Here is a 26729-nt window from a genome sequence, read left to right on the forward strand (position 1 = left end):
TCTCCCTCCCTGCAGCTGTCCCTCTATACATCTTAGGTTTACCTCCCCTTGCAATCCGTTGCTGCTGGGCTGGTTGGGAGCCGTTGACCAGTGAGGGGTTCTGCGCTATAGAGATTGCTCCAGATTTAGGGGTATCTACCTCTCCATTGTGTGTGGAAGCTGGATCTAGTCCCTGCCCGGCTGTTAAGGAATTACATGTGACAGTCATTGATAGCCTGAGGAAACAGCCCTGTGTGGCTGAGAAACGCGTCGCTTGTTTTTAATAAAGTATTTTATTATTATACACTTGCTACTATATTTTATCCTGCTTTTGTGGGGGCAGTATATTTCTTTTGCTGGATTTTTTCCTTGCTCAAGTTGGAACCATCTTGATCCTGCTGACTGGATTCTACAGTCCACTGGGCGGCTGAGAGGTCCCAGTACTGCTGATATTGCACCTGGTGGTGCTTCACCTCTTGTAAGTGTAACCTTTAAATACTATCTCTCCTTGGTTCAAACGTTACTGGGCTATGTTTGTGCCTTCCTCTTGTCCTTTTAAGATATAATCTATCTGCCTTACTAAGGATTATCTGGAGTTGGAATTTTGACTGGTGGAGATCAGTGAGCTGGACCACTGTTTTAGTTCCAGTCTGCATCAATAGCACCGTTTGGGTGCGCCTCACTTGTGAATATATACTAATCTGTTGGTCCTGTGTGTGTTGGTGCCCTGACGCTACTAGGCCATGTTTGGCGCCTCTGTTCCTTTTCCATTTTTCAGATTGCTAGAGTCCCACTGCCGACCGTCTGCACCTTGTTTGTTGAGGTTCCGCTATCATGCTGTATACCAGGCGGGCTCACATATATACGCAGTGTGTGGAGGGCTCAGGGTCCCATGCTTGTTTTGCATTTGTTAAAACAGACTCAGCTTTAGCATGGTTCCCTTCGTATGCCCATGCTGCTGACATCTTTTTTGTGAGTTGCAACTCTCCGGATCAGTTATTAAGTGTGGTAGTCCCAATGTTGTGGTATCATTCGATTCCTCTTTGTAACCAGAGCCTAATTATCAGAGAGAGATAGATGGGAGATCCTCATAAACATTAATAGAAGGCAAAATATTAATGTCTCACTCAGAGCAACTGATATTGCGTCCATTCAAGGAGCTGCCCAGAGTCACGCCCCTACAGTATGTAGGTTTAACCACAAATGATGCTAATACAAGGATAAGAAATCACTTATCCACCATTACTAAAGGGGAAGGGAGCACGCCTCTAGTCAGACATTTTAACAAGAAACATCAAAAGAAGTTAGATACTTTTAGATGGCAAATCATTGAACAGATTACTACGCCACCTAGAGGTGGAGACAAAGACAAAATCTTAAATAAGCGAGAGATGTTCTGGATCTTCAAATTAAAAACTAGAGTTCCAACTGGTCTGAACTCAGAATATGATCTAATCAACAATTGGAAATAGAAGATCCAGAACATCCTCTTCTTGACCACATCTGACGACTTTAATTATACTAGTACAATATTTGGGAACTTCACCTTTTAGTAAGCATACTAACATGAACTTATTTACTGGTTGAATGGTGCAACCCTCCGCTTATGTATAGGGGTACATGTATGTATATGTACAAGTGTGATAGAGTATATTTATGTTTAAGCAGAAGAATCAAACAGTTTATATGCACATAAATTAATATCTTCCTCACACTGGAAGCAACACAGATTTTAGTTGCTCTATTATACCCTTACACAAGCAGGCTAGGCAAACCATCCATCACATTCATAAACATATAGGGGTTCATGGCCTCAAGGTTCTGTTTCAGACCAGCAGCTAAGGCTTATACTGTGAATCAATAAATACATAACTCAAACAACATTATTTCCCGTTTAGGACTATGTTTACATATATAGGAACATTGAGACCCCTTAATGCCCTTTGAGATGAATGCTATTGTCCCATATATTTGAACTATAGATGTGTCCTGTCACTGTGCCAATATAGGTATATTAAATACATCCTAGAGACACTGTGAGGATAAAAGATCCTTAAATATTAAAACAGTGATCATCATTGTAAATATAGACTTTGTCACTCTAGGGGGCATTTGGACATATATCATATACAAGGTACACTAGTATATACAACATTTATCCCATGGCATATATGTATTGCAAACGTTTAGTAATACACCCACAAGGGTGACTAATGGGTTAATTATTTTACAAGGTACTATTCACACACTCCTACCAACTAGATCAGCTGATTGGTCCTTTGGTAACCAATAGGAAGTGGGCACTGCTCTTAAATTGTTTTACAGCAGGAGCATTGAACAGCTACGATTACGGCCTCCTGGCTGAAACATGTCAGCATTCAATGCTCACTGCTGAGTGTGTTTAACCTTTTTTTTTTTATTTATGGAGTTTTTCTGCCCCCCCACCAAAAATCTGCAGACAACCATGGCACCATCTCTTAAAGTGCTTTCATAACCAAGACCTCTTACCCTGGTGCAGAGGGGGCAGTGTGTCCAGGATGCTGAAGATCTGAGCCAGCTCTTCCTCAGACATGATAGACAACTTTAACATAGGTTCATAGTAATTCTGGGGAAAAAAATAAAGAAGGGCTGCTAGTGTGGTGTCCAAAAATGCCAATAGCGCTAGTTTGCTCTGAGTGGGAGGTGACACAGAAATTATTAGAAAGTTGCAAAAATGTTGACTTAAAGGTGCTGGGTATGTCAGGGAGGTGCTGTGAATGTATAGTATAGTAAGTTCTGTTGTCAGATGGGTGCCCTGTATAGTAAGTGCTACTGTAATATGGGTGCCCTGTATAGTAAGTGATACTGTCATATGGGTGCCCTGTATAGTTAGTGCTGTTGTGATAAGGGTTGCTGGCAGATGGTTGTACTGTAAGGTAAGTGATACTGGCAGACGGTGGCACTATTTGGTAAGTGGTACTGGCAAAAGGTGGCACTGTGTGATAAGGGATACTGGTAGACGATTGTACTGTATGGTAAGGGATACTGGTAGACGGTAGCACTGTGTGGTAAGGGGTACTAACAGACAGTAACACTGTGTGGTAAGGGTTAATGGCAGACGGTAGCACTGTGTGTAAGGGATACTGGCAGACGGTAGCACTGTGTGGTAAGGGTTACTAGCAGACGGTAGCACTGTGTGGTAAGGGATACTGGTAGACGGTAGCACTGTGTGGTAAGGGATACTGGTAGACGGTAGCACTGTGTGGTAAGGGGTACTGACAGACGGTAGCACTCTGTGGTAAGGGATACTGGCAGGTGGTAGCACTGTGTGGTAAGGGATACTGGCAGACGGTTGTTCTGTATATTAAGGGGTACTGGCAGATGATTTTACTGTATGGTAAGGGGTAGTGGAAGATGATAGCATTGTGTAGTTAGGGGTATTGGCAGATGGTTGTAATGTGTGGTAAGGGGTAGTGGAAGATGATAGCACTGTGTGGTAAGGGGTACTGGCAGATGGTTGTACTGTGTGGTAAGGGGTACTGGCAGATGGTTGTACCGTGTGGTAAGGGGTACTGGCAGATAGTTGTACTGTGTGGTAAGGGGTGCTGGCAGACGGCTGTACTGTGTGGTAAGGGGTGCTGGCAGATGGCTGTACTGTGTGGTAAGGGGTGCTGGCAGACGGCTGTACTGTGTGATAAGGGGTGCTGGCAGACGGTTATACTCTATAGTAAGGGGTGCTACTGCTGGCATACAGTTGTACTGTATAGTAAGGGCTGCTACTGCTGGCAGATGGTTGTACTCTATAATAAGGGGTACTGGCAGGCTGTTGTTCTGTATAATAAGGGGTACTGGCAGACGGTTGTATTGTATAATAAGAGGTACTGGCAGATGGTTGTTCTGTATAATAAGGGGTACTGGCAGACAGTTGTACTTTATAATTAGGGGTACTGGCAGATGGTTGTACTGTATAGTAAGGGGTACTGGCAGACAGTTGTACTATATAGTAAGCGGTACTGGCAGACAATTGTACTGTATAGTAAGGGGTACTGGCAGATGCTTTTACTGTATAGTAAGGGGTACTGGAAGACGGTTGTACTGTATAATAAGGGGTACTGGCAGACAGTTATACTGTATAGTAAGGGGTACTGGCAGACGGTTGTACTGTATAGTAAGGGGTACTGGCAGACGGTTGTACTGTATAGTAAGGGGTACTGGCAGACAGTTGTACTGTATAGTAAGGGGTACTGGCAGACGGTTATACTGTATAGTAAGGGGTACTGGCAGACGGTTGTACTGTATAGTAAGGGGTACTGGTAGACAGTTGTACTGTATAATAAGGGGTACTGGCAGACAGTTGTACTGTATAGTAAGGGGTACTGGCAGACGGTTGTACTGTATAGTAAGGGGTACTGGCAGACGGTTGTACTGTATAGTAAGGGGTACTGGTAGACAGTTGTACTGTATAGTAAGGGGTACTGGCAGACAGTTGTACTGTATAGTAAGGGGTACTGGCAGACGGTTATACTGTATAGTAAGGGGTACTGGCAGACGGTTGTACTGTATAGTAAGGGGTACTGGTAGACAGTTGTACTGTATAATAAGGGGTACTGGCAGACAGTTGTACTGTATAGTAAGGGGTACTGGCAGACGGTTATACTGTATAGTAAGGGGTACTGGCAGACGGTTGTACTGTATAGTAAGGGGTACTGGTAGACAGTTGTACTGTATAATAAGGGGTACTGGCAGACAGTTGTACTGTATAGTAAGGGTTGCTGGTAATAAAATTAAAGGGACAGTCTAGGCCAAAATAAACTTTCATGATTCAGATAGAGCATGTAATTTTAAACATTTTTCCAATTTACTTTTATCACCAATTTTGCTTTGTCCTCTTGGTATTCTTAGTTGAAAGCTTAACCTAGGAGGTTTATATGCTAATTTCTTAGACCTTGAAGCCCACCTCTTTCAGATTGCATTTTAACAGTTTTTCACCACTAGAGGGTGTTAGTTCACATATTTCATATAGATAACACTGTGCTCGTGCACGTGAAGATATCTGGGAGCAGGCACTGATTGGCTAGACTGCAAGTCTGTCAAAAGAACTGAAAAAAGGGGCAGTTTGCAGAGGCTTAGATACAAGATAATCACAGAGGTTAAAAGTATATTATTATAACTGTGTTGGTTATGCAAAACTGGGAAATGGGTAAAAAAGGGATTATCTATCTTTTAAAACAATAAAAATTCTGGTGTAGACTGTCCCTTTAACTGTATAGGAGGTTGAGGATGCTACAAAAGGGCTCTGTATGGGAGAGGAACTTGCTAGTGATGTGTATGGTGTTATCAGACAGATGCAGTGTATAGAATAACAGTATTGCTAGATAGGTGATGGGAACAGGTAGTCTGTAAGTGGATGATATTACCACCTTTAATAAAAAGAGATGCTGTCTGTAATGGCAGATTCCTGGAACATTCTTTACTTAAAAGAGCAGATTTTAAAGGGTTTGTTACCTTCTTTACTATAGTGAGATCCTCTATCAGCATGTGCTCCCCCTGCATTAGTTCAAATATAACCTAAACAATAAATAAAAGCAAATGTTCATTTGTACGCACTATCGGTTTTACCACTTAGGGATCAGAGAGCATTATGCAGTGTATTGCAGACCTCCCTAAAAGCCAAGGAGTTAAAAATATTCTCAGTGGCATCCTATCTCAGCGAACCTCTATAAATGTATTGTATCGCCTCCATTCCTCCTCACGTAGCCCATACACCTCCTCCATGTTCTGCTCCTACAAAATAATTTCTCATAATTTCATGTACCCCTCTAACCACAGCACTCTAATGCTGTTCCCATTTTTGTCTGCATCACTTAAAGGGATTTTCCAGTCAAAATTGTAATCCACATAGATGCATTTCAGTTTTGAATAGAAGCATTTTTGTAATATACATGTAGCACAAATGCATAATAGCACCCCACAGGTGGGCATAAACTTAGAGAAGATGATGATTGTTTTGCAGCAGTAATATGGTAAAAAAAAATTCTAATTACTGGGCAGCAGTGTCTAAAAAATTGGCCAATAATGTGTGCTCGCAGCGTGAGTCATGTTGCCCCCCAGTGTGATGTAACACACTGCTCACCCCTAACCACCAATAAGTGCAGCCTCCTCCTCTCTAGACTCCCTCTTTCCCACACGTGTTTCCTTCTGCGATGATGAAGAGGCTAGCTTGGAACAATAAGGTGGCAGGGTGTGGAGAAGCAGGCTGCATCTTTGTAGAAAAAAATAATCAGGTAATCGTTTAGTGATGCACTGCTGCTTTTTTTTACAGGGGCTGACTGGGCTAAGGGCAGGGGCATAGAGTTTAAAGCAGGTCCGGTAGTAGTGTTTACTCACAACACCTTAGAAGTGTTACTTTTTTTTCAGAGCAGGGAAGCTAACTAAGCATGTCTATGAGTAAGGCTTGTTAATAGCGAAACGCGTAAGACACTAGTCCTGCTGAGAGACATTGTCTTTGTTTCATATTTTTTTAAGAAGCTTGTATCCTGCTCCAATAAAGGAAGTTCTTTTTCTAAAAACTCCTAGAAGTTTGCCGGAGTTTTTTTTGTTACTGATGCAGAGAAACTAACTGTCCTGTACAAAAACTCAGAGAGTTATGATTCTTTCATTTATGCTCAGTCTCTCATTTCATAATCAAATGGGGGAGGGGGCGAGAACAGGACAAGAAGGGGTTAATAAGCACTCATTCCTATATTTTACGGTAACTAAGTTTTCAACTTAGTTACCGTAAAATATAGGAATGAGTGCTTATTAACCCCTTCTTGTCCTGTTCTCGCCCCCTCCCCCATTTGATTATATATTAATAAGGGTTAGCACCAGGGAATATTATATCCCTTTTTCCTATCTAATTATTTTTCACAGTGCCAGACTTCTTCTTTCTTTTGTACCAGTCTCTCATTTCACCAGAGAGTTACAGCCTGCAGTGTAAGCTATTCCCGGGGGAGGATGGGGATGTTAATGTAATTGCTGTTTGTGCTTTTCTCTATTACATACTCTGGCTTTCCCTCTTAGGTTCCTGAATTTAAATTACTACTCTATTACTACATCAGTACTCTGTGTATTTCTGTTTGCAGATGTTTTGTGGCCAATACTGATATTTGATCATTGAATATGCATATCTTTCATATTTAGGATACAAGAAACGATTTGGTAAAATATGTGTATCTATTTATATAACAGCATGTGAAAAAAGGGGCATTATGGCCAGTGACAAATGACCGTTTTTCCAAAACAACCCCTAATACAAACCCATTTACTTATTCTAACTCCAGCTAAGTTTTGAAAAGGATGATTTGTTCAGTATGGGAAATATTCTGATACAAAAACATTGACTTTGGGCAAAATGTAAAAGAAGCTTAACACTGTCTCTTTAAATAGCTCCCCCCCCCCCCTTTAAATAGCTTTTTTTAGGTGGGGGGCTTGCAAACTGTGGATAGAAAGCACTTGTGTATTTGCTAACACAGCATAAACTTTTATTATTGAATGAATCACTACAGATGAATTGGCCTTTCCTTTTAGTGGGACATAAAAGTGCAAACATTTGCATATATAACTGTGTTTAACCCAGAAAAGCATTGCTTCTCTGAAGCTCACTTTACCAATGTGTTTAACCCTTTTGCAAGGGTTAAACACCGTTATTTGCAAGCAATAGTGCTATAGTAAAATGTTCTAATCCATTTTTTTTGCACTTCAATGTTCCTTTAATTACAGTGCACACATTAGTTACAAGTTAAAAATATTTTCCCATGTTTACAGTGGTCTCTTAAAGGGACACTGAACCCAACATTTTTTTCTTGATTCAGAAAGAGCATGCAATTTTAAACAACTTTCTAATTTACTCATATTATCAATTTTTCTTCGTTCACTTGCTATCTTTATTTGAAAAAGAAGGCATTTAGGCTTCTTTTTTGGGCTAGACCTCTGGACAGCACTTTTTTATTGGTGGATGAATGTATCCAAAAATCAGCAAGAATAACCCAGGTTATTCACCAAAAATGGGCTGTCATCTAAACTTACATTCTTGCATTTCAAATAAAGATACCAAGAGAATGAAGAAAATTTGATAGTAGGAGTAAATTAGAAAGTTGCTTAAAATTGCATGCTCTATTTGAATCGTGAAAGAAAAAAATTGGGTTCAGTGTCCCTTTAACATCCCAAACTACCAGATCACACGTGTGTGTATGTATATGTGTGTAAAATATACCGGTGTGTGTGTATATATATATATATATATATATATATATATATATATATATATATATATATATATACACACACACACTAAACAGTGATAACGTTTACTACAAGCATTTTGCCAATACATCTATATTGTAAATATGTTTCTATTCAAAGATGTAGTTCATCTATTTGCTTTAAAATTTTGGCCAGAATGTCCCTTTAAGCCTTCTCAAGTTAAAATGTCAATACAATACTGATATATTTTTTGTTGTTAAATGGCATTGTACTCTCTAGAGTTGCCTGATATTCTTGTATTACTACTACGTGTATGGAGCACTACATGACAAAGAAGAAAGTTACATTTATTATAGAAACAAATTCAAGAGTTTTTTTTTTAGATTTTGCACGGTTTCATGTCCCTTTAACTTAAAGCAACATTGTAGTGTAAAACAAAAAAATATTTTATTTTTAAAATGAGTGAATGTTACTCATCAATGCTTAATGCATTGCAGCTGCTGAGAAGCTTGTGATCCAATCAGAAGTGACGTATATATATATCCACCAATCACCAGCTGTGTCCTGCTCCGGAGGGACAATGGCTTTTTTCATTTTTCAATAAACTCCCTTTTTTACTATGTGTTTAACCCCTCAAAAGGAATTAAACACATAGTTAAAGGCACTCACCCAAGTGCAATGTATTTGAGCCAATCAGTAACAATATATATATATGTATTTACCAGTTTGCCAGGTCCTACTTAGTAACAAGATGTGAGCAGGTCAGTTGTGTGAATTAAACTATAAGCTTAATTCTGTGAAAGAGGGCGGCAATTTAAAAATAAAATGCTGTAAAAGGGACAGGAAACCCCAAATATTTATTTCATGATTTGGATAGAACATACAATTTCAAACAACTTTACAATTTACTTCCATTATCAAATTTGCTTCATTCTCTTGTTATCCTTTGCTGACAGCAAGATGAACACATCTAGTTAACCAATCACAAGAGACAAATATGTGCAGGCACCAATCAGCTGCTAGCTCCCACTAGTGTAGGATATGTGCATATTCTTTCTCAACAAGGGATACCAAGAGAACAAAGCACATTTGTAAATTGAAGCGAATTTAAAAGTGTCTTAAAATTACATGCTCTATCTAAATCATGCAAGTTTTTTATTTTGACCGTCCTATCCCGTTCACCTTTTTCATGTTTAATTTCGCTCTTTCATGATTTTTTTAGTTTAATATACATAAAAAAGAAAAGAAAAACAAAATGCCAGTCACAACCGTGATGATTCATTACTCCCCTGTAATTCTGTTTTCCTCACCTCTTGTCTCTTGATCTCTCGAGCAGAAAGTTCCTCTCCAGTGCCATCAAATGTTTCACTCCACAATTTACTGCTCCTTCTCTTAGTCCCGCTCCCAGGATCCCGGTTACGCATCCGCGGTGTGAAACTGAATAAGCGGCTGTCATTCCTGCTACCAATAGATCGCTACACAGAAGTGGTTAACGTTACAGACTCTGCTTATAGTCTTCTTCAGGCAGCCTACCTCTCAAGCAATATCACTGCCTGCCTCACACTGGTATTTTTTATGCTATAGAAAACCACAACAGTACAAATTAACAAGTTTCATGTTCTGCGCACAATTACAGTAGCATAGTTGCAGTATTTTTACACAGTTTTAAGGTTACATAAAATGTATTAAATGCTCAGGAATAATATAGAGCAATTCAGTCATTGCAGAAACTAAAAACTCCTGCTTTGTATTAGGAATGCTACTCCAAAGCCCATAATATAGTTGGCCAAAAACCTCACTGATCTGTTAATATGCACAGCTTCTGTCACAGGGTGCAAGAATACCTAAGCTCCAAGATGGCGGCTCCCAGTATGAAGATGTAGTGCTTGATCAAACAGCACTTAACTTTCATGATTCAGATAGATTAGAGTTCCTCAAACCATGTGTCGGGACCAGTGTTTTTCAAACCATGGGTCGGGAGTCCAGTGTTCCCTCTGACCAGTTTTGTGAGTGGCCCAGCAGTGAAACAGTTAACCCCTTATGACCAGCGCCGTACTCTGTACAACGCTGGTCGTTAAGTCCTGGGCCTCTCTCTGCAGCGATTTCTCTAAAAGTAGCGAGATCGCGCTATTTCTGCATGCCCCACGAGTAGGGAAGTGCAGAAATAAAGTTGCATTATGCAGCGGTGGTGCCGATCCTTGGTGGCGTGGGAGGGTAAGGAGAGAGGCGGGTGGAGGGAGGCTGGAGGAGCAGGAACGGATGGGACTGCTACGCTACAGAAAAAAAACCTTTTAGAGCGGCAGGGAGGGGGAAGGAGGGAGAGGGGGATCATTCAGTGGAGGTGGGATTAAAGGGTGGGAAAGCGATCTGGGTGGGGGAAGGGGGTAAATGAGGTGCAGGGGCAGCTACATTACAGAAAAATGGCCTATTTATGAAAGTGCGAACAGACGTGATACAATGTAGCGTATCATGTCCGCCGCACATCGATAAAAGCCAACAGCATGCGCTGTCGTCATTTATTATTGCACAATCAGTTCTTGTGAACTGCTTGTGCAATGCCACCCCCTGCAGATTGGCCGCTAGCAGGGGGTGTCAATAAGCCCGATCATTTAGGATCGGGCGGATTGATGTCCGCAGCCTCAGAGCAGGTAGACAAGTTATGGAGCAGCAGTCTTTAGACCACTGCTTCATAACTGCTGTTTAAGGCGAGCCGGAAGGCTCGCGCGGAAACAGGGGCATCAAGCTCTATTCGGAGCTTGATAATTCAGCCCCTTAGTCTGAAATGCCCGGTCCTTAAGGGGTTAAATAACTTTCCAATTCACTTCCATTATATAAATGTGCACAATCTTTTTTTTATGCATACTTTCTGAGGCACCAGCTTCTACTGAGCATGTGCAATAATTCACAGATTATACTATATACATTTTGTGATTGGCTGATAGCTGTCACATGATGCAATGGGAAGGAAAATAGCACTTACTTTGAAATTTGTCCAAATTTTATCTTTTACTAATTTGAAATTCAAGCGCTATCACAATTAAATGTGCATTTTTTTTATTATGATATCCTTTAAAATAGAATGGCTTTACATGGAGCTGCAGACACAACATGATTAACAATAACATGGTGAGCAGTATCGATGCTATTGTAGTGGTGCTTAGCAGACCATTTCTAACTTGTTCATAACTTCATTTTCATATATAGTCCCCACATTTTCAGGGGCTCAAAAGTGATGGACAAACTGAATATAAAAAGACTTAAAAATTCTGAAGACGGAAGTAAATTGCAAAGGGTCTTAAAACTGCTGCTCTGTCTGAATCATAAAAGTTTATTTTGACTTGAGTGTCCCTTTAATTATGGTTGACAATTTCTTTGCAGTGAATGAAGTACGTAAACTATGGTCATCACCAAGTTCTGTGTTTCCTCTCTAGTTTCGCTTTGCAAGGCCTTTACTGCAGCTGTCTTAAAGGGATATAAACCCCACCCCCCAAAAAAAAATGATTAAGACAGAGCAGGCAATTTTAAAAAACTTTCTTAATTACTTCTGTTATTAATTTTTCTTTGTTCTCTTGGATATTTAGGAGCCGGCCCATTTCTAGAGCACTATATGGCGCTAGATGCAAGCACTATTTCCTGCCGTGTAGTGTTCCTGATGCCTACCTAGGTATCTCTTCAACCCAGAGTACCATGGGAACAATGCAAATTTAGTAATAGTTTTAAATCTTATATGCTCTGTCTGAATCACAAAATATTTTGTGGGGGTTTCCTATCCCTTTAAGTTGCTGCTTGTTTGTTTGTGGGTCTTTTTCCCTTTAGTTTTGTCTTCAGCAAGTAAAATTTAGGTTAATTTGGGTTCAGGTTAGGTGAAGGACTCGGCCATTCAATAATATTCTTCCTCTACTGCTTTTGCAGTATAGTATGTTGTTGTGTGTCATTGTCCATCTGCACTGTGAAGCTCCTTTCTATCAGCTCCCTCCTATCAGTTTTACAGCATTAAAGGGACATTAAACCCAAAAATGTATTTTTAATGACACAATGAGTCCACAGATCATCTTAATTACTATTGGGAATTACCTCTCCTGCCCTGCAGGAGGCGGCAAAGAGCACCACAGCAAAGCTGTTAAATTATCACCTCCCTTCCCTCCCAACCCAGTCATTCTCTTTGCCTACGTTAGTGCTAGGAAGTGGTAAAGTTAGGTGTTAGATAAGATTCTTCAATCAAGAGTTTATTATTTTTAAAGTGGTACAAGATTGTGCTGCTTTGTGCTAGGGTGTAGCCGTAGTCCACATCAGTCTCTTCAGTAGAGTGCAGTGGTGGCTTTAGAGCAATGGGAGCTGGTGGGACATAATTCTCACTGCGCCTCTCATGAATGTTATGCTGCCCTGTTTATGAAAGTCTGAGGGAGAAATATTTAGTACTTTTTGTTTCCACAGGCTAATGTGAGGGAGAGGACCTCGCAAGCCGGGTGAGATGCCTTGCTGTCGGGCATTTGTCAGGTGAGTGCTAACTTTTATTATTTCTGGAGGACATTACTCAGAAAAAGTGGGAACTTTATTTATTAATGGAGGAAAGAAAGGGCACAAGTAATAGCTCTTTATTTCTTTTGGGACATCTATTTCTCCTTTCTGGAGGAGACTTTTAGACAGTATAGCAGGCACTGGGGCTGAGATTGCTGATTTTTTGATTATCTCTAACGGTTCCATTCTCCCGGCGGTTAAACTTGTAAAGTGCCGACCGGGAGATTGTTAGTTAGATATGCCCACGAGGGGCGGGGCTAAGTGAGGCGGTAATTGTAGTATTACGCGCCATTTTTTGTAATTTTTTTTTATTTATTTTTTTTCAAAGCTTTATTAGTAATGAAAGTTAAATAACAAATAATTTCCCAAACACATCGGGAAGTGAATAACAAGTCGTGATAAAAGTCACAATACATATAACCAAAATTGTTTCTACTAGCATGTTATCTGTATTATGCCAATAGAAAGTGCAAAAGGATATATGAGAAAAGAAGAGAACAGAAGGAGGGGGAGGAGGAAAAGGAGAGAGAGAAAGATTTAGAAAGATCTAGTGAAAGAAAGAGAGGTTAACAGAAGCAGGGAGGAGAGAGAAAAATAAGACAAGGGAAAGAGGGGAAGGAGGCTCTTATGAGAGAAAAATGATTAGGCTAGATGGACTTGGGGGGGGGGGGGGTAATCTAGATGTCTGTTCTGGGATACCAGTTAGGTTTGAATAGATCGGTCCAGTCTTCCCAGATCGCCTCAAATAGGTCTACCTTGTCCAGGATAAAGAACACATTTATTTCCATAGAATTGATATAGGCCATGATATCTATGACAGAAGCCCAGCTAGGGGGACTCTGTTGCTTCCAGGCTCTAGTGATCGCAAGTCTGGTGGCTTAAAAGAGATATACACATATGTAGCTCTGGAACTTGGGGAGAGAGTGTAAACCTACATGTAGTAAAGCTGTTGCAGGAGACTTTGGGACACGAATACTTAATCTGGCTAGTAGGGAGAACACCATGTTCCACAGCGGTTTGAGTTTGGGGCATTCCCACCAGATATGGAGGGAGTCGCCTGGTCTTCCACAAAGCCTCCAGCATTGAGGTGTGGGGAGTAGGTTAAGCCTAAAAAGTCTCATGGGCGTGAAGTACCAATGTGAGAGTAACTTATAATATGATTCGAAAAGGTTTGTGCAATGAATGGCTTTTGCCGTGAGGTCAAAGGCTCTAGTCCAGAGGGGCTGGGGGAAACACAAATGTAGCATGTCTTCCCATTTTTTTATATGAGGAGCTTTGTCATCTGGGGTTGCCCCTTCCAAAAGCAAGTAGAAATGGGATAAAGGCTTGAAGATTTTGCTTCCTTTTTTCCAAAGGGTTTCCCAAGCGGTCAAGGGGCAGGAAATTGACGGGGTAAAACCCCAAGATCATAGCATGCTCTTAATCCTGGTGTATTCAAAGCATAATTTGGGAGAGGCAGACTGCGTGCCGGTGATTTGGGTTAAAGATAAGAAGGCGTCTGGAGATTGGGTCATCATTAGATCCGAGACCTGGGAAAGGCCTAAATTGGACCAAGCATTAGGTTGTGAATCAGGGAGACCAAGGAGCAGACCAGTGAGGGAGTGAATGGGCGAGGGGTGAGGGGCAACCCCAGGGCTCTGTCTCAGTTTATCCCAAGAGTGTAAGTTTTCCCTTATTATACGATTTCCAATATTGAGATTGCGTCTACAGTGTGGGGGAATCCAAATTAAATCGCGTAAAAAAATATGGTTGGGTAGGGATGCCTGTTCAATGGAGCTCCATCTACTCGTCAGCTCCCTATCCCCCCAGTGTGAGATGTGTAAGCATAGCTGCTTATTACGCGCCATTTTTAATCCCTAAGTGTACGGAGGTGACATAACAGGCTGACTAAAAGCGCTTGAGTTCTGAGAAGCAAGCCTTTCTAGGAGCGGATCTCAACTGCAATCGTTTTCCTGCTGTACTACGGATCAATCTAATTGCTAAGGGACTTATCTCCTTACGTTTTAAGTTTTAAAGAGACAGTAACTTTTTTTGCCAAATTTGATTTTGGTTTAAAATTGCAATTTTGATTGCTAGCTTGATCCGTTAAGAGTAAGAATGGACCATGAGGCTTTGCAAAATGTCACCTGCTCGTTGTGTTTTGATGCCAATGTGGAACCACTAATTCCTTTTTGTCCCTCTTGCATTGAGAAGACTTTAAGTTACAGAGATAGCATTTTTCCTGAGCCAACATTTTCCAAGGAGTATGCTGGTCAGGAATCCAATGACAATGTTCAATTTATGCCGCAGCTTTCTCCTCAAACGTCTCAAATTTTACCGCCCTCACATGCAGTGCCCTGCGTATCCTCTTTAGCTACAGTTGGGGTTACTTTAAAAGACATCACTTCTCTCATGTCTTCTGCAGTCTCAGATGCGTTGTCTGCTTTTCCTATGTCGCAAGGAAAGTGTAAGAGGAAAATTAGACATTCAGTAAGCGAGGTTTCTGACGCAGTTGTTGCTGTTGCGGATGCCTCCTCCAGAAGCCTGAGGAGGGGGATACCGTAGTAGCATCTGAAGGTGAAATTTCAGATTCTGACAGTGTATTTCACCTTGCTGATACTGAAGTGGTATCCTTCAGGTTTAAGCTAGAACATCTCCGTCTGTTGCTTAAGGAGGTTTTGGCTACATTGGACGACAGCGACTCCACGGTAAGCTAAACAAATATTATAGGGTACCTTCCTCAATAGAGGTTTTTCCGGTTCCAGACCGAGCTTCTGAGATCATTACTAAGGAGTGGGAGAGACCGGGTATTTCTTTTTCTCCATCTCCTATATTTAAAAAGATGTTCCCCATAGCCGACTCTGTCAAGGAGGCTTTGCAAACAGTCCCCAAGGTGGAAGGTGCGGTTTCCACTCTGGCTAAGAGAACTACTATACCCATAGAGGATAGTTGTGCTTTTAAAGATCCTATGGACAAAGAATTAGAGGGGTTACTTAAAAATATATATGTACACCAGGGTTTACAATGGCAACCAGCTGTGTGCATCGCTACCGTCACCAGTGCGATGGCATATTGGTTTGATGCGTTGTCTGATGCTATTAAGACAGACACTCCCCTGGATGAGATCCAGGATAGGATAAAAGCTCTTAAATTGGCTAATTCCTTTATTACGGATGCTTCCCTTCAAGTTATCAAGCTGGGAGCAAAGATTTCAGGTTTCTCTGTTCTAGCACGCAGGGCCTTATGGTTAAAACCTTGGTCTGCGGATGTATCCTCTAAGTCTAAGCTTCTAGCGATTCCTTACAAGGGGAAGACCTTGTTTGCACCGGGCTTGACGGAAATCATTTCTGATATTACGGGAGGTAAGGGTCATCTTCTCCCTCAGGATAAGAGAAACAAACAGAAGGGACATCAGAGTAATTTTCGTTCCTTTCAAAACTTCAAGGGAAATTCTTCCTCTTCTGCTTCCAAGTAGGAACAGTCTAAGCCAGCATGGAGACCCAATCAGTCTTGGAATAAGGGAAAACAATCCAAGAAGCCTGCTATTGAACCTAAGACAGCATGAAGGGCATGCCCCCGATCTGGGACCGAATCTTGTTGGGGGCAGACTTTCCTTCTTCACTCAGGCTTGGGTTCGAGATGTTCAGGATCCCTGGGCAGTAGAAATAGTGTTCCAGAGATACAAACTAGAGTTCAAGAGTTTTCCTCCCAGAGGCAGGTTTCTGCTTTCAAGATTATCTGTAGACCAGACAAAAAGAGAGGCGTTCTTACACTGTGTAAGAGACCTCTCCGGCCTGGGAGTGATAGTTCCTGTTCCGATTCAGGAACAGGGTCTGGGATTTTATTCCAATCTGTTCGTGATTCCCAAAAAAGAGGGAAGCTTCAGGTCTATTTTAGATCTCAAGAGTCTAAACAAATCCCTCAGAGTACCATCCTTCAAGATGGAAACTATTCGTTCCATTCTCTCTCTGGTCCAAGAGGGTCAATTTATGACAACTGTTGATTTAAAGGACGCGTACTTGCATGTTCCCATTCACAGGGATCATCACAAGTTTCTAAGGTTTACTTTTCTAGACATACACTTCCAATGTGTGGCTCTTCCCTTTGGTCTTGCCACAGCTCCCAGAATCTTTTCAAAGGTTCTGGGATCGCTGTTGGTGGTGCTTCGGTTATGGGGCATTGCAGTGGCGCCCTATCTGGACGACATCCTAGTCCAGGTGCCATCCTTTTAACAAGCAAGATCTCACACAGAAATGTTATTATCCTTCCTGCGATCTCACGGATGGAAGGTAAATTTGGAAAAGAGTTCCTTAGTCCCAAATACAAGGGTAACTTTCTTGGGAACCATAATAGATTCCCTATCAATGAAGATTTTTCTGACAGAAGTCAGGAAATCAAAGATTTTCGATACTTGTCTAGCTCTTCAGTCCACTCCTCGGCCATCAGTGGCTCAGTGCATGGAGGTAATCGGGCTGATGGTGGCGGCAATGGACATCATACCGTTTGCTCAGTTCCACCTCAGACCTCTGCAGTTAAACCTGCTCAGGCAATGTTTTAACATTACTATGGATGGGTTTGGGTCTAGGAGGTGTAGATGTTCTATAATATAATGATTTCAGATATTTTTAAATTTAGCCCACCTGCTTTCATTAGTTTCCACTTGTAGGCCAACTACCTTTTCTGTTAATGTATAGCTCTTTGCATATGCTATTAGGTGTCCTATTATTTAGGCTTGATAGTAGCTAGCTTATTGGTATCCATAGTATCACAATATATATCATAGGTCACATTCCAACACAATTAACGCTTGGGAAACTCATTTTTTTTAAGATCTCATTCTTATTATATTTTAACATAGCTATTTAAGCCTTTCACAACGTTTTTGGACCCCAAATGCACATATACCTGCCTCACCCAAGTTCTAGATGCTCTCATTTAGAATAGGTATGAAAGATACACTAGTTTAGTATCACATACCTCCAGTGCAGTTTCAGGTCAGATATTATGTTTGGTATATCTCCCTCTACACTTTTATAGTACCAACTCCCCTCTACTCATATACTATGAAACCCTTTCCTAATCTAAAAAGCCCTACCTTCCCTCCCCCCATATTTGAGCGGCTCTCGCCCGCTGTTAAACCCCTTTATTACCACCATCAGATGGCGTCTACTAAGCTACTATGTCATGCAGTTCTGGATTACTCCTAGAAAATAGTCTGTACCATATGCCCAATCAGGCTCTAATGACCTGTCCCTTTCTACCGCCTTCTGATGGAATGCTACTTTCACAAAATAAAAATGAGGTTTCATAGCTCTAGGTCCTAGAGGACTCCCTGTGGTTTACATTAGTTATGGAACCCCCCCCCCCAATATGTAATATACTGCCACTGCATATAATAGAAGTTATTCTATCTATGTAAGAAAGCTTATTGTTATTGTACATTGTTTACCCTTATTTTAGAACATAGCAATATAATATTCTGCACAGAAGGGGTGGGACCACCATATTGATACTTGGATGTTCTCTCTTGCTCTGGCATTTTGTTTATTATGTTTATCCATGTTGTTACTCTGTTAGAATTGTCTTGCAGACACACTTTATTGGTTGTTATTTTTCAAAACCTCAATAAAAATTACATTTAAAAAAAATCCTTCTAGGATGGGGAGCAGTCTGGGGCTCCCTAATGGCTCAGGGAGTTTGGACTCAGTCAGAGTCTGTTCTTCCTATAAACATTTTGGAGCTGAGCGCGATCTTCAATGCTCTTCTGGCCTGGCCCCAGTTAGCCTTGGTCCAGTTTATCAGGTTCCAGTCAGAAAACATAACTTCAGTGGCTTACATCAATCATCAGGGAGGAACGATGAGTTCCTTAGCGATGACAGAGGTAACCAAGATAATTCAGGGGGCGGAAGCCCACTCTTGCTGTCTGTCGGCAATCCACATCCCAGGGGTGGACAACTGGGAGGCGGACTTCCTGAGCAGGCAGACCTTTCATCCGGGGGAGTGGGTCGAGGTCAAGGGATCCCCAGGCGGTACTGATAGACGCCCTGGCGGTACCTTGGACCTTCAGTCTAGCATACCTATTTCCTCCATTCATCTTCCTCAGGTCATTGCTCAAATCAAGCAGGAGAGGGCGTCAGTGATCCTCATTTTACCGGCTTGGCCTCGCAGGATTTGGTATGCAGATCTGGTGGACATGTCGTCTCTGCCACCTTGGAGACTTCCGTTGAGGAAGGACCTTCTAATTCAAGGGCCCTTCCTTCACCCAAATCTAGTTTCTCTGAAGCTGACTACTTGGAGATTGAACGCTTAATTTTATCCAAGCGGGGTTTTTCAGATTCGGTCATAGAGACCATGATTCAGGCTTGTAAACCTGTAACTAGAAAGATTTACCATAAGATATGGCGTAAATATCTTTATTGGTGTGAATCTAAGGGCTACTCTTGGAGTAGAGTTAGGAGTCCTAGAATTGTGTCTTTTCTCCAAGAGGGTTTGGAGAAAGGATTATCTACAAGTTCCCTAAAGGGTCAAATTTCTGCCTTATCTATTTTGTTACACAAGCGTCTAGCAGATGTTCCAGATGTGCAATCTTTTTGTCAGGCTTTGATCAGGATCAGGCCTGTGTTTAAGCCAGTTACTCCTCCATGGAGTCTGAATTTGGTTCTCAAAGTTCTTCAAGGGACTCCGTTTGAGCCTATGCATTCCTTAGATATTAATTTGTTATCTTGGAAAGTTTTATTTCTTGTAGCTATTTCTTCTGCTCGCAGAGTGTCTCGGCATTGCAGTATGAGTCCCCTTATTTTTCATTCAGATAAGGTAGTTTTACGTACTAAATTAGGATTTCTTCCTAAAGTTGTTTCTGATCGGAATAATTATCAGGAAATTGTTGTTCCTTCCTTGTGTCCTAATCCTCCTCCTCAGAAGGAACGGCTTCTGCATAATTTGGACGTGGTTCGTGCCTTAAAATTTTATCTGCAGGCGACTAAGGATTTTCGTCAGTCTTCTGCCATGTTTGTGGTTTTTTCAGGAAAGCGTAAGGGTCAGAAGGCTACGGCTACTTCTCTTTCTTTTTGGCTGAAAATCAGGCGACTAAGGATTTTCGTCAGTCTTCTGCCTTGTTTGTGTTTTTTTCAGGAAAATGTAAGGGTCAGAAGGCTACGGCTACTTCTCTTTCTTTTTGGCTGAAAAGTATCATACGTTTTGCATATGAGACTGCTGGCCAGCAGCCTCCAGAGAGAGTTACGGCTCATTCTATGAGGGCTGTGGCTTCCTCATGGGCATTCAAAAATGAGGCTTCTGTGGAACAGATTTGCAAGGCTGCAACTTGGTCTTCTCTACATACTTTTTCAAAATTCTACAAATTTGACACTTTTGCCTCGGCTGAGGCCACTTTTGGAAGAAAGGTTCTTCAAGCAGTGGTGCCTCCCGTTTAGGTTCCCTGTCTTGTCCCTCCCGTATCATCTGTGTACTCAGCTTGGGTATTGATTCCTAATAGTAATTAGATGATCCGTGGACTCATCGTGTCATTAAAAAGAAAAGAAAATGTATGCTTACCTGATAAATTTATTTCTTTTTTGACACGATGAGTCCACGGCCACCCTGTTTTTTTGAAAGACAGGTTGTTGGTTATTATTAACTTCAGACACCTCTGCACCTTTTTGCTTCCTTTCTCTCCTTGACTTTGGTCGAATGACTGGGTTGGGAGGGAAGGGAGGTGATATTTAACAGCTTTGTTGTGGTGCTCTTTGCCGCCTCCTGCTGGGCAGGAGTGATAATCCCAACAGTAATTAATGATGATCTGTGGACTAATCGTGTCAAAAAAGAAATACATTTATCAGGTAAGCATAAATGTTCTTTTTCTTTCATCATTTAGGTAGAACATACAATTTTAAACAACTTTCTAATTTACTTTTATTATCTAATTTGTTTCATTCTCTTGGTATCAGTTTTTGAAGGAGCAGCAATGCACTACTGGTTTCTAACTGAACACATGGGTGTGCCAATGACAGTCGGTATATATATGCAGCCACCAATCAGCAGCTAGAACCTAGGTTCTTTGCTGCTCTTGAGCTTGCCAAGATAAACCTTTCAGCAAAGGATAACAAGAGAAGGAAGCAAATTAAATAATAGAAGTAAATTGGAAAGTTGATTAAAATTGTATGCTCTATCCGAATCATGGAAAAAAAATGGGTTTCATGTCCCTTTAAGCTGAATCCTAGCAGATAGTGTAGCCTTATATACTTTAGAATGAATCCTCCTTCTGTCAGCAGTAATATCATCAATAAACACTAGTGACCCAGTTCCATTGGCAGCCATAACACTACCCCCACCATGTTTCACCGGTGATGTGGTAAGCTTTGTATTATGAGATATTCCTTCTATTCCCATTATTCTGGTAGAGGCAGATTTGTCCCAAGAATATTGTTTCATAACAGGGCAGGCTTTTTTTATATGTTCCGTAACAAAAGAGGAAAACCAATGGCACTACTAGTTTAGGTTTAGAATAAGCTCTAGATCTCTTAGTATAATGGACTCTGGAGTGTGTCCCAGATCAATACTTTATAATATTAGAGTCTGTGGTGCTGTGTACTATATATAAACTTGAACAACAAAATGTGGTTAAGAAGATAACCACAGGAAAGAGTACACTTATAGCACTCAAGAGCTGGTTAGATTGGGTGAAAGGTACTGAAAAGCTCAATGTGGTGAAGAAATTGAAGAGACAACACTAGTCTCCAAATGTACAGAACCTAACTGAATTAAAACTTAACATTTATTGATTACACAGTGCTAAAATTTGCGGAAAACAAGAAAAATTTAAAAACACTAACCGTGATTGGAGCAAGGATAGGTCTAGAATATATAGGCTAATTAGACCAATATAGGGATCAATTTATCAGAGTCTCCTTTTGGAGGGCTGTGTAGTGTAGATACAATTATCCAAAGATTATATATGCTCAGGATTTTAGTGCTGATGGATATATAGAATCTGATCAATTCAAATACACAAATAATTCTATGCAGGTATGAGCTGCAATAACCAGCAATAGCTGATGCTAGATAGAATGTGCTCTTGGTATAAATAGTGTAACAGGTTGACAGCTGAAATCTAGAAATAATAACGTTATCACTCTGTTGTGAATTCAACAGTTATGGTTATGTTATACAAGCAGAGTAATGAGGAAAATTTAGGTCTTGTACTGTATCTGTGTTTATTAGAAAAACCAATGATTTAAAGTACCTCAATTTAGGTTAAATTTACTCACACTGTAGTAGAGTTTATTATATTGGGATGAGTGACACTCCCTGTTAAGTTTGCCCACTTTATACCACTTATGGACACAATGGTATGGTTATGTATAAGAAACTGGGCTGCTGTATGTAACCTAGGTCTCTAAATAGGTATACATAAAAAGACAAGGTATACTGTATCCAAAAATTAATAGTCAAATTCTCTAGTGCTACAATTAATCGTTAATGTTACTCAGTTATAGTTGGTTCAGTATATTTATATAGCTAAGAGTTTGCCTATATAATGTAACTAGTTTATTGTGAATACACAATTCCAAATTAGATTAATGCAGGGATGCGTTACATATTTTCTATAGTTTATATACCTCAGTTTAGGTCAAAAATACTCGCACTATAGTAGAGTTTATTGGATTGAGGTATGTAACAATCCCTTTGGCTCACTCTTAAATTGTACCACTATTAGACACAATAGTATGGTTATATATGAGTAACTGGGCTATTGTGTGTTATGGTTAGTAACCTGGGTCTCTAGATTAACACGCATGAAGAAGACGTGATCTATCTTTCATGCTATATTATACCTTATAGTTGTTGAATTCTCTAGTATTATAATTAATCGTTTATGCTACCCAGTAATAGTTTGTTAGTTGAGAGTTCAGCCAAATGATATAATTTGTTGGCTGTGAGTAGAGATTTCCTAGTTGGGTTGATGCAGGGGTATGTGTCACATATTTTTAGTACATTGTAACTGTTTCGATTGTGCTTGTGCAAACATTGGTTACATTAGATATCTTAGCTTATTTATTAAAGATACAAAATTATGATTCTTAAATTTAAGCCAACATAGCTTAGAGTAAATATTTGAGCTGAATTATTATATCATAGGTTAGAATTTAACCATTTAGTATTTACTCACAATCAGATGTTTAGTATTTTGCCAATATTTTTGCACTCTATATTTAGTGTTTAAGAGGCTGTTTCAATAGATAGATATCGTATGATTTGGTTGCTCAATATTTGAGAATAATTTTGTGATTTGATCTGTTGTACCACATAAGCATTGGAGTGATTTAACAGACTATATTTAAAGGGAATGTAAATTTTGATGCTAAAGTGCCCGGTTTTTAAAACTTTGATTAAAAACAGGGGCACTTTAATTCATCAAAATTTACATTTCACTCCTGTTGTGAGAAAAAACTTACCTTTTAATCTTCACAGCAGCTCCAGCTTGCTCCGGTCTCACAAGCCATTTCTGATGTCAGAAATGATTGATAGGTCATCCTCCAATCACAGCTTCCCCCCCGGGGGATTCAGTGTCTGATTCACTGCTGTGATTGGAGGAAGCCGATGCCTCATTTTAGACCCAGGAAGAGGCTTTGAAACGGGAGGAGGAAGCTGGAGCTGCTGTGAAGATTAAAAGGTAAGTTTTTTTTCACAGCAGGAGTAAAATGAAAATTTTGATGAATTAAAGTGCCCCTGTTTTTAATCGAAGTTTTAAAAACCGGGCACTTTAGCATCAAAATTTACATTCACTTTAAGTTTAAGCACATTGTTTCTCAATATAATATAACATATAATTGTGATTTAAGGTATTCAACAATCTGGTTTCATCTATCTACAACAGCGCTATTTAGGTTGTGTAGCTGCTTTGCATGTAATCAGAAAATTGTAATCAATATATTTTAATAAGATTGAGCGTTTTCTGAGCATTAAGTAACTATGATTGAATAGTCTATATACACTTTTGAATCACAGTGTAGATATCCTGCGGTATATCGCAACTCTGTGTTTTGTCTATAACCTATATTGCTATAAAAGCACAGGATAAAACTACCACTGGCTAAAGCTGTCGGAATATACCCGATGGCTGTGTTACTAAATTTGGCGCTTTCCTTTTTTAAATTAAACTGACCGTTAGGCAGTATCGCTCCTAAGCGGTTTCTACAATCAACGATTGTGGTTCAAAGCATAGCCAAATGTAACAGTATCTATGGCCAGCCCAATATGCCGAAAGAGACCCTAATAGACTTATGATTTTAGTAAAGGTTCATTTCTATAGCCAAAGTTTAATGATAAATTACCAAACTAGCACCAATTATGGTTAGCTGCTAAAATACAGGAGCTTGCAACGGCTCCTCACCATTTCCCTAAATCCCTAACATGTTTCGCCGTCTAACACGGCTTTTTTCAAAGAATAATTCCCAAGAATATTGTTTCATAACAGGGCAGGCTTTTTTTATATGTTTTCTGGCAAAGTCTTCTTATTCTTGAGGCTTACCTATGGTTTTGCACCTTGTTGTAAACCCTCTGTATTTTACTTTCATGAAGTCTTCCTTGATTGTAGGCCTTGACAATGATACGCCTACCTCCTGGAGAGTGCTCCTAACTTGGCTAGATGTTGTGAAAGCAAGAATTTTGTGCTCATCCACCACAGTTCTCTTCTGTGGTCATCCAGGCCTTTTAGTGTTGCTGAGTCCACCTTCTCTTTAAGAATGTACCTAGCTCTTGTATGTTTTTTGGGGGGCAGGGGAGTTCACATGCAAATTCCACATTTGGGATCAACGCCAGACCTTTTAACTAACAAGCTAACAACCCACACCTGGCTATGAAACATTTTTATTCAATTGGCCAATTACTTTTGGCGCCTTCCAGAGGCGTATTTAGGTTTTGTGCTGCCCTAGGCACTCAAAATTTTGCTGCCACCTTTTTTCCCCTTAATATTTTTTGGGTCAGTGTGTAAAAATTTTTTTTCCCCATAGCAAAACACTTGCATCATACCATTTTTTCTCTGAGAGAAGGGAGAGAAAAGAAGGGGAGGGGAGAAAAGGGGGGGAAAGGAAAGAAGAGAGAGAGAGAGAGAGAGAAGAGAAAAGTGGGGAGGGAGAAGAGAAAAGTGGAGGAGGGGAAGAAGGGACGGAAATGAGTGAAAAAGGGGAGCAAGGGAGGGAGTTGAGAGAAAGAAGGGAGGGAGGGAAAGAAGGGAGGGAGTGAGTTGAGGGAGGGAGCGCGAAAGGGACAGAAGAGTGAGAGGAAGGGAGGGAAAGAAGAATACAATTTGAAACAATCACTGCCCTTCACATGCAATAACATACAGTAATTCCCATCATTCAAGTAATGAAACTTTTTAAGTGCCCATTTACTATTTACTCCGTGGGTTCATGAGTGCAGAAAAAGCTATTAGTAGCTAACATACATTAGCGCTGAGAGTTTATTATTAGACATTACATGAATGCAGAGAAAGCTATTAGTAGCTAACATACATTAGCGCTGAGAGTTTATGATTAGACATCACAAGCTGATCTAAGCAGTGCGCAGACTCATCCAGTCTGTTAGTTACTAAGACCTGCAATAAGCACTGCACTCGCAGACCCACCACAGCTGACGAGGGAAGGCAGCATATCAGCACAAGGTCTTCTCCTCCAGCCTCACCTTGTAAGCATATCCCCGGGCAAGTTTCTCACCAAGAATGCTTCCACTGCAAAAATGCCGGAGTCTCTAACTGAAGCAAGGTTTAAAGGAGCACTGCCTGTGAAGAGTGACCTTAATCAGCGCACGTGCCTTGTCTTCTCTGTAAAAGCCTGAACTTTATCGCTCACTGCACTGTGTGCTGGCTTTCAGAGAGAGGATAGGGCAGATCAGCTGCCCTAGGCACCGGCCTTGTTGGCTTAGGCCATAATACGCCCCTGGGACAACATATAAAAAGTACAGTAATTCCTAAACCATAAATATTCCAAAATTAGAGCTGACAGCCGACAATGTAAGCCCAATTCATTATATAACTTTAGCTCCAACCTTTTTTTTCTACAGGTAATACATATGGACCTAACTATATACTGTATATAAAAAATATTCTGTGGAGGGGGCAACACAAAGAGGCAAATATGTCTGGACGATATTAATGTTCTTATAGACAAATGCATCGAAAATTGAATATAAAGAGTAAAATTTCCAATAGAGGTATATTCATAATAATAAATTACTGTGAAAATTTGATGTGTAATATAGTATTAATTCAAAACAATTTTAATTGACCTTTGGAATACTGCAACATTGTGGTTTGGACACTTTATCTATAAAATTTCCAGCCTTTTCACTATAGTTCTTATTGGAAAGTATTCCCTGACTCTCTTTCCTGTAATTACCCCATAACCCTCCTCCAGATACCCTTCTCTCTTATTGTCCCTTTATCTCCCATAATCCACTGCTCATAATACCTGGATGGAGAGGCTGAGCTTCTTTAGAGGGGTAACTTTGTTTGGAGAGGGGGTGCAGGTGGCAGACAGAGTTTTGGTGACAGGTTTAACTCTTTTGTTCCTGGGTTCCTGTGAATAAAAGAAATATAGGTCTCAGGTTTTAGTGATCATATTTCAAAGGGACCAATGTGACAGTAATTCCAGACAGAAGATTTTGTTCAGAAGCTTAAAATAAATCTTTTAAAATATTGTAATTTAGTAACATTCTAAATGTCACCAAGATTATGGTTAGGGAGTTAGTCACATGGTGAAAGGGACAGTACAGTCAAAATGAAACTTTCATGATTCAGAAAGAACATTTAATGTTAAACAACTTACCAGTTTACTCCCATTATTTAATTTGCTTGGTTCTCTTGGTGTCCTTTGTTAAAAAATGCATACCTAGGTAGTCTCAGGAGCAGCAATGCACTACTTGGAGTTAGCTGTTGATTGGTGGTTGCCCATATATGCCACTTGTCATTGGCTCTCCTGAAGTGTTCAGCTAGCTCCCAGTAGTGCATTGCTGCTTCTTCAACAAAAGATACAAAG

General features: G+C 40.4%; 1 protein-coding gene across 1 annotated transcript in view; it reads right to left on the reverse strand.

Annotated features, from left to right (window-relative positions):
• The window catches only part of LOC128643157 (rho guanine nucleotide exchange factor 3), a 106351-nt gene that overhangs the window by 76523 nt on the left and 3099 nt on the right, over positions 1-26729 (reverse strand). The window contains exons 4-7 of the mRNA XM_053696126.1: positions 26163-26270; positions 9513-9677; positions 5464-5526; positions 2488-2584 (exon numbers count right to left, since the gene is read on the reverse strand). Of these exons, the coding sequence (XP_053552101.1) occupies positions 2488-2584; positions 5464-5526; positions 9513-9677; positions 26163-26270 (433 nt within the window). The remainder of the gene's footprint in view (positions 1-2487; positions 2585-5463; positions 5527-9512; positions 9678-26162; positions 26271-26729) is intronic.

Source organism: Bombina bombina, chromosome 12, assembly GCF_027579735.1.
Source record: "Bombina bombina isolate aBomBom1 chromosome 12, aBomBom1.pri, whole genome shotgun sequence".
NCBI classification, from domain to species: Eukaryota; Metazoa; Chordata; class Amphibia; order Anura; family Bombinatoridae; genus Bombina; species Bombina bombina.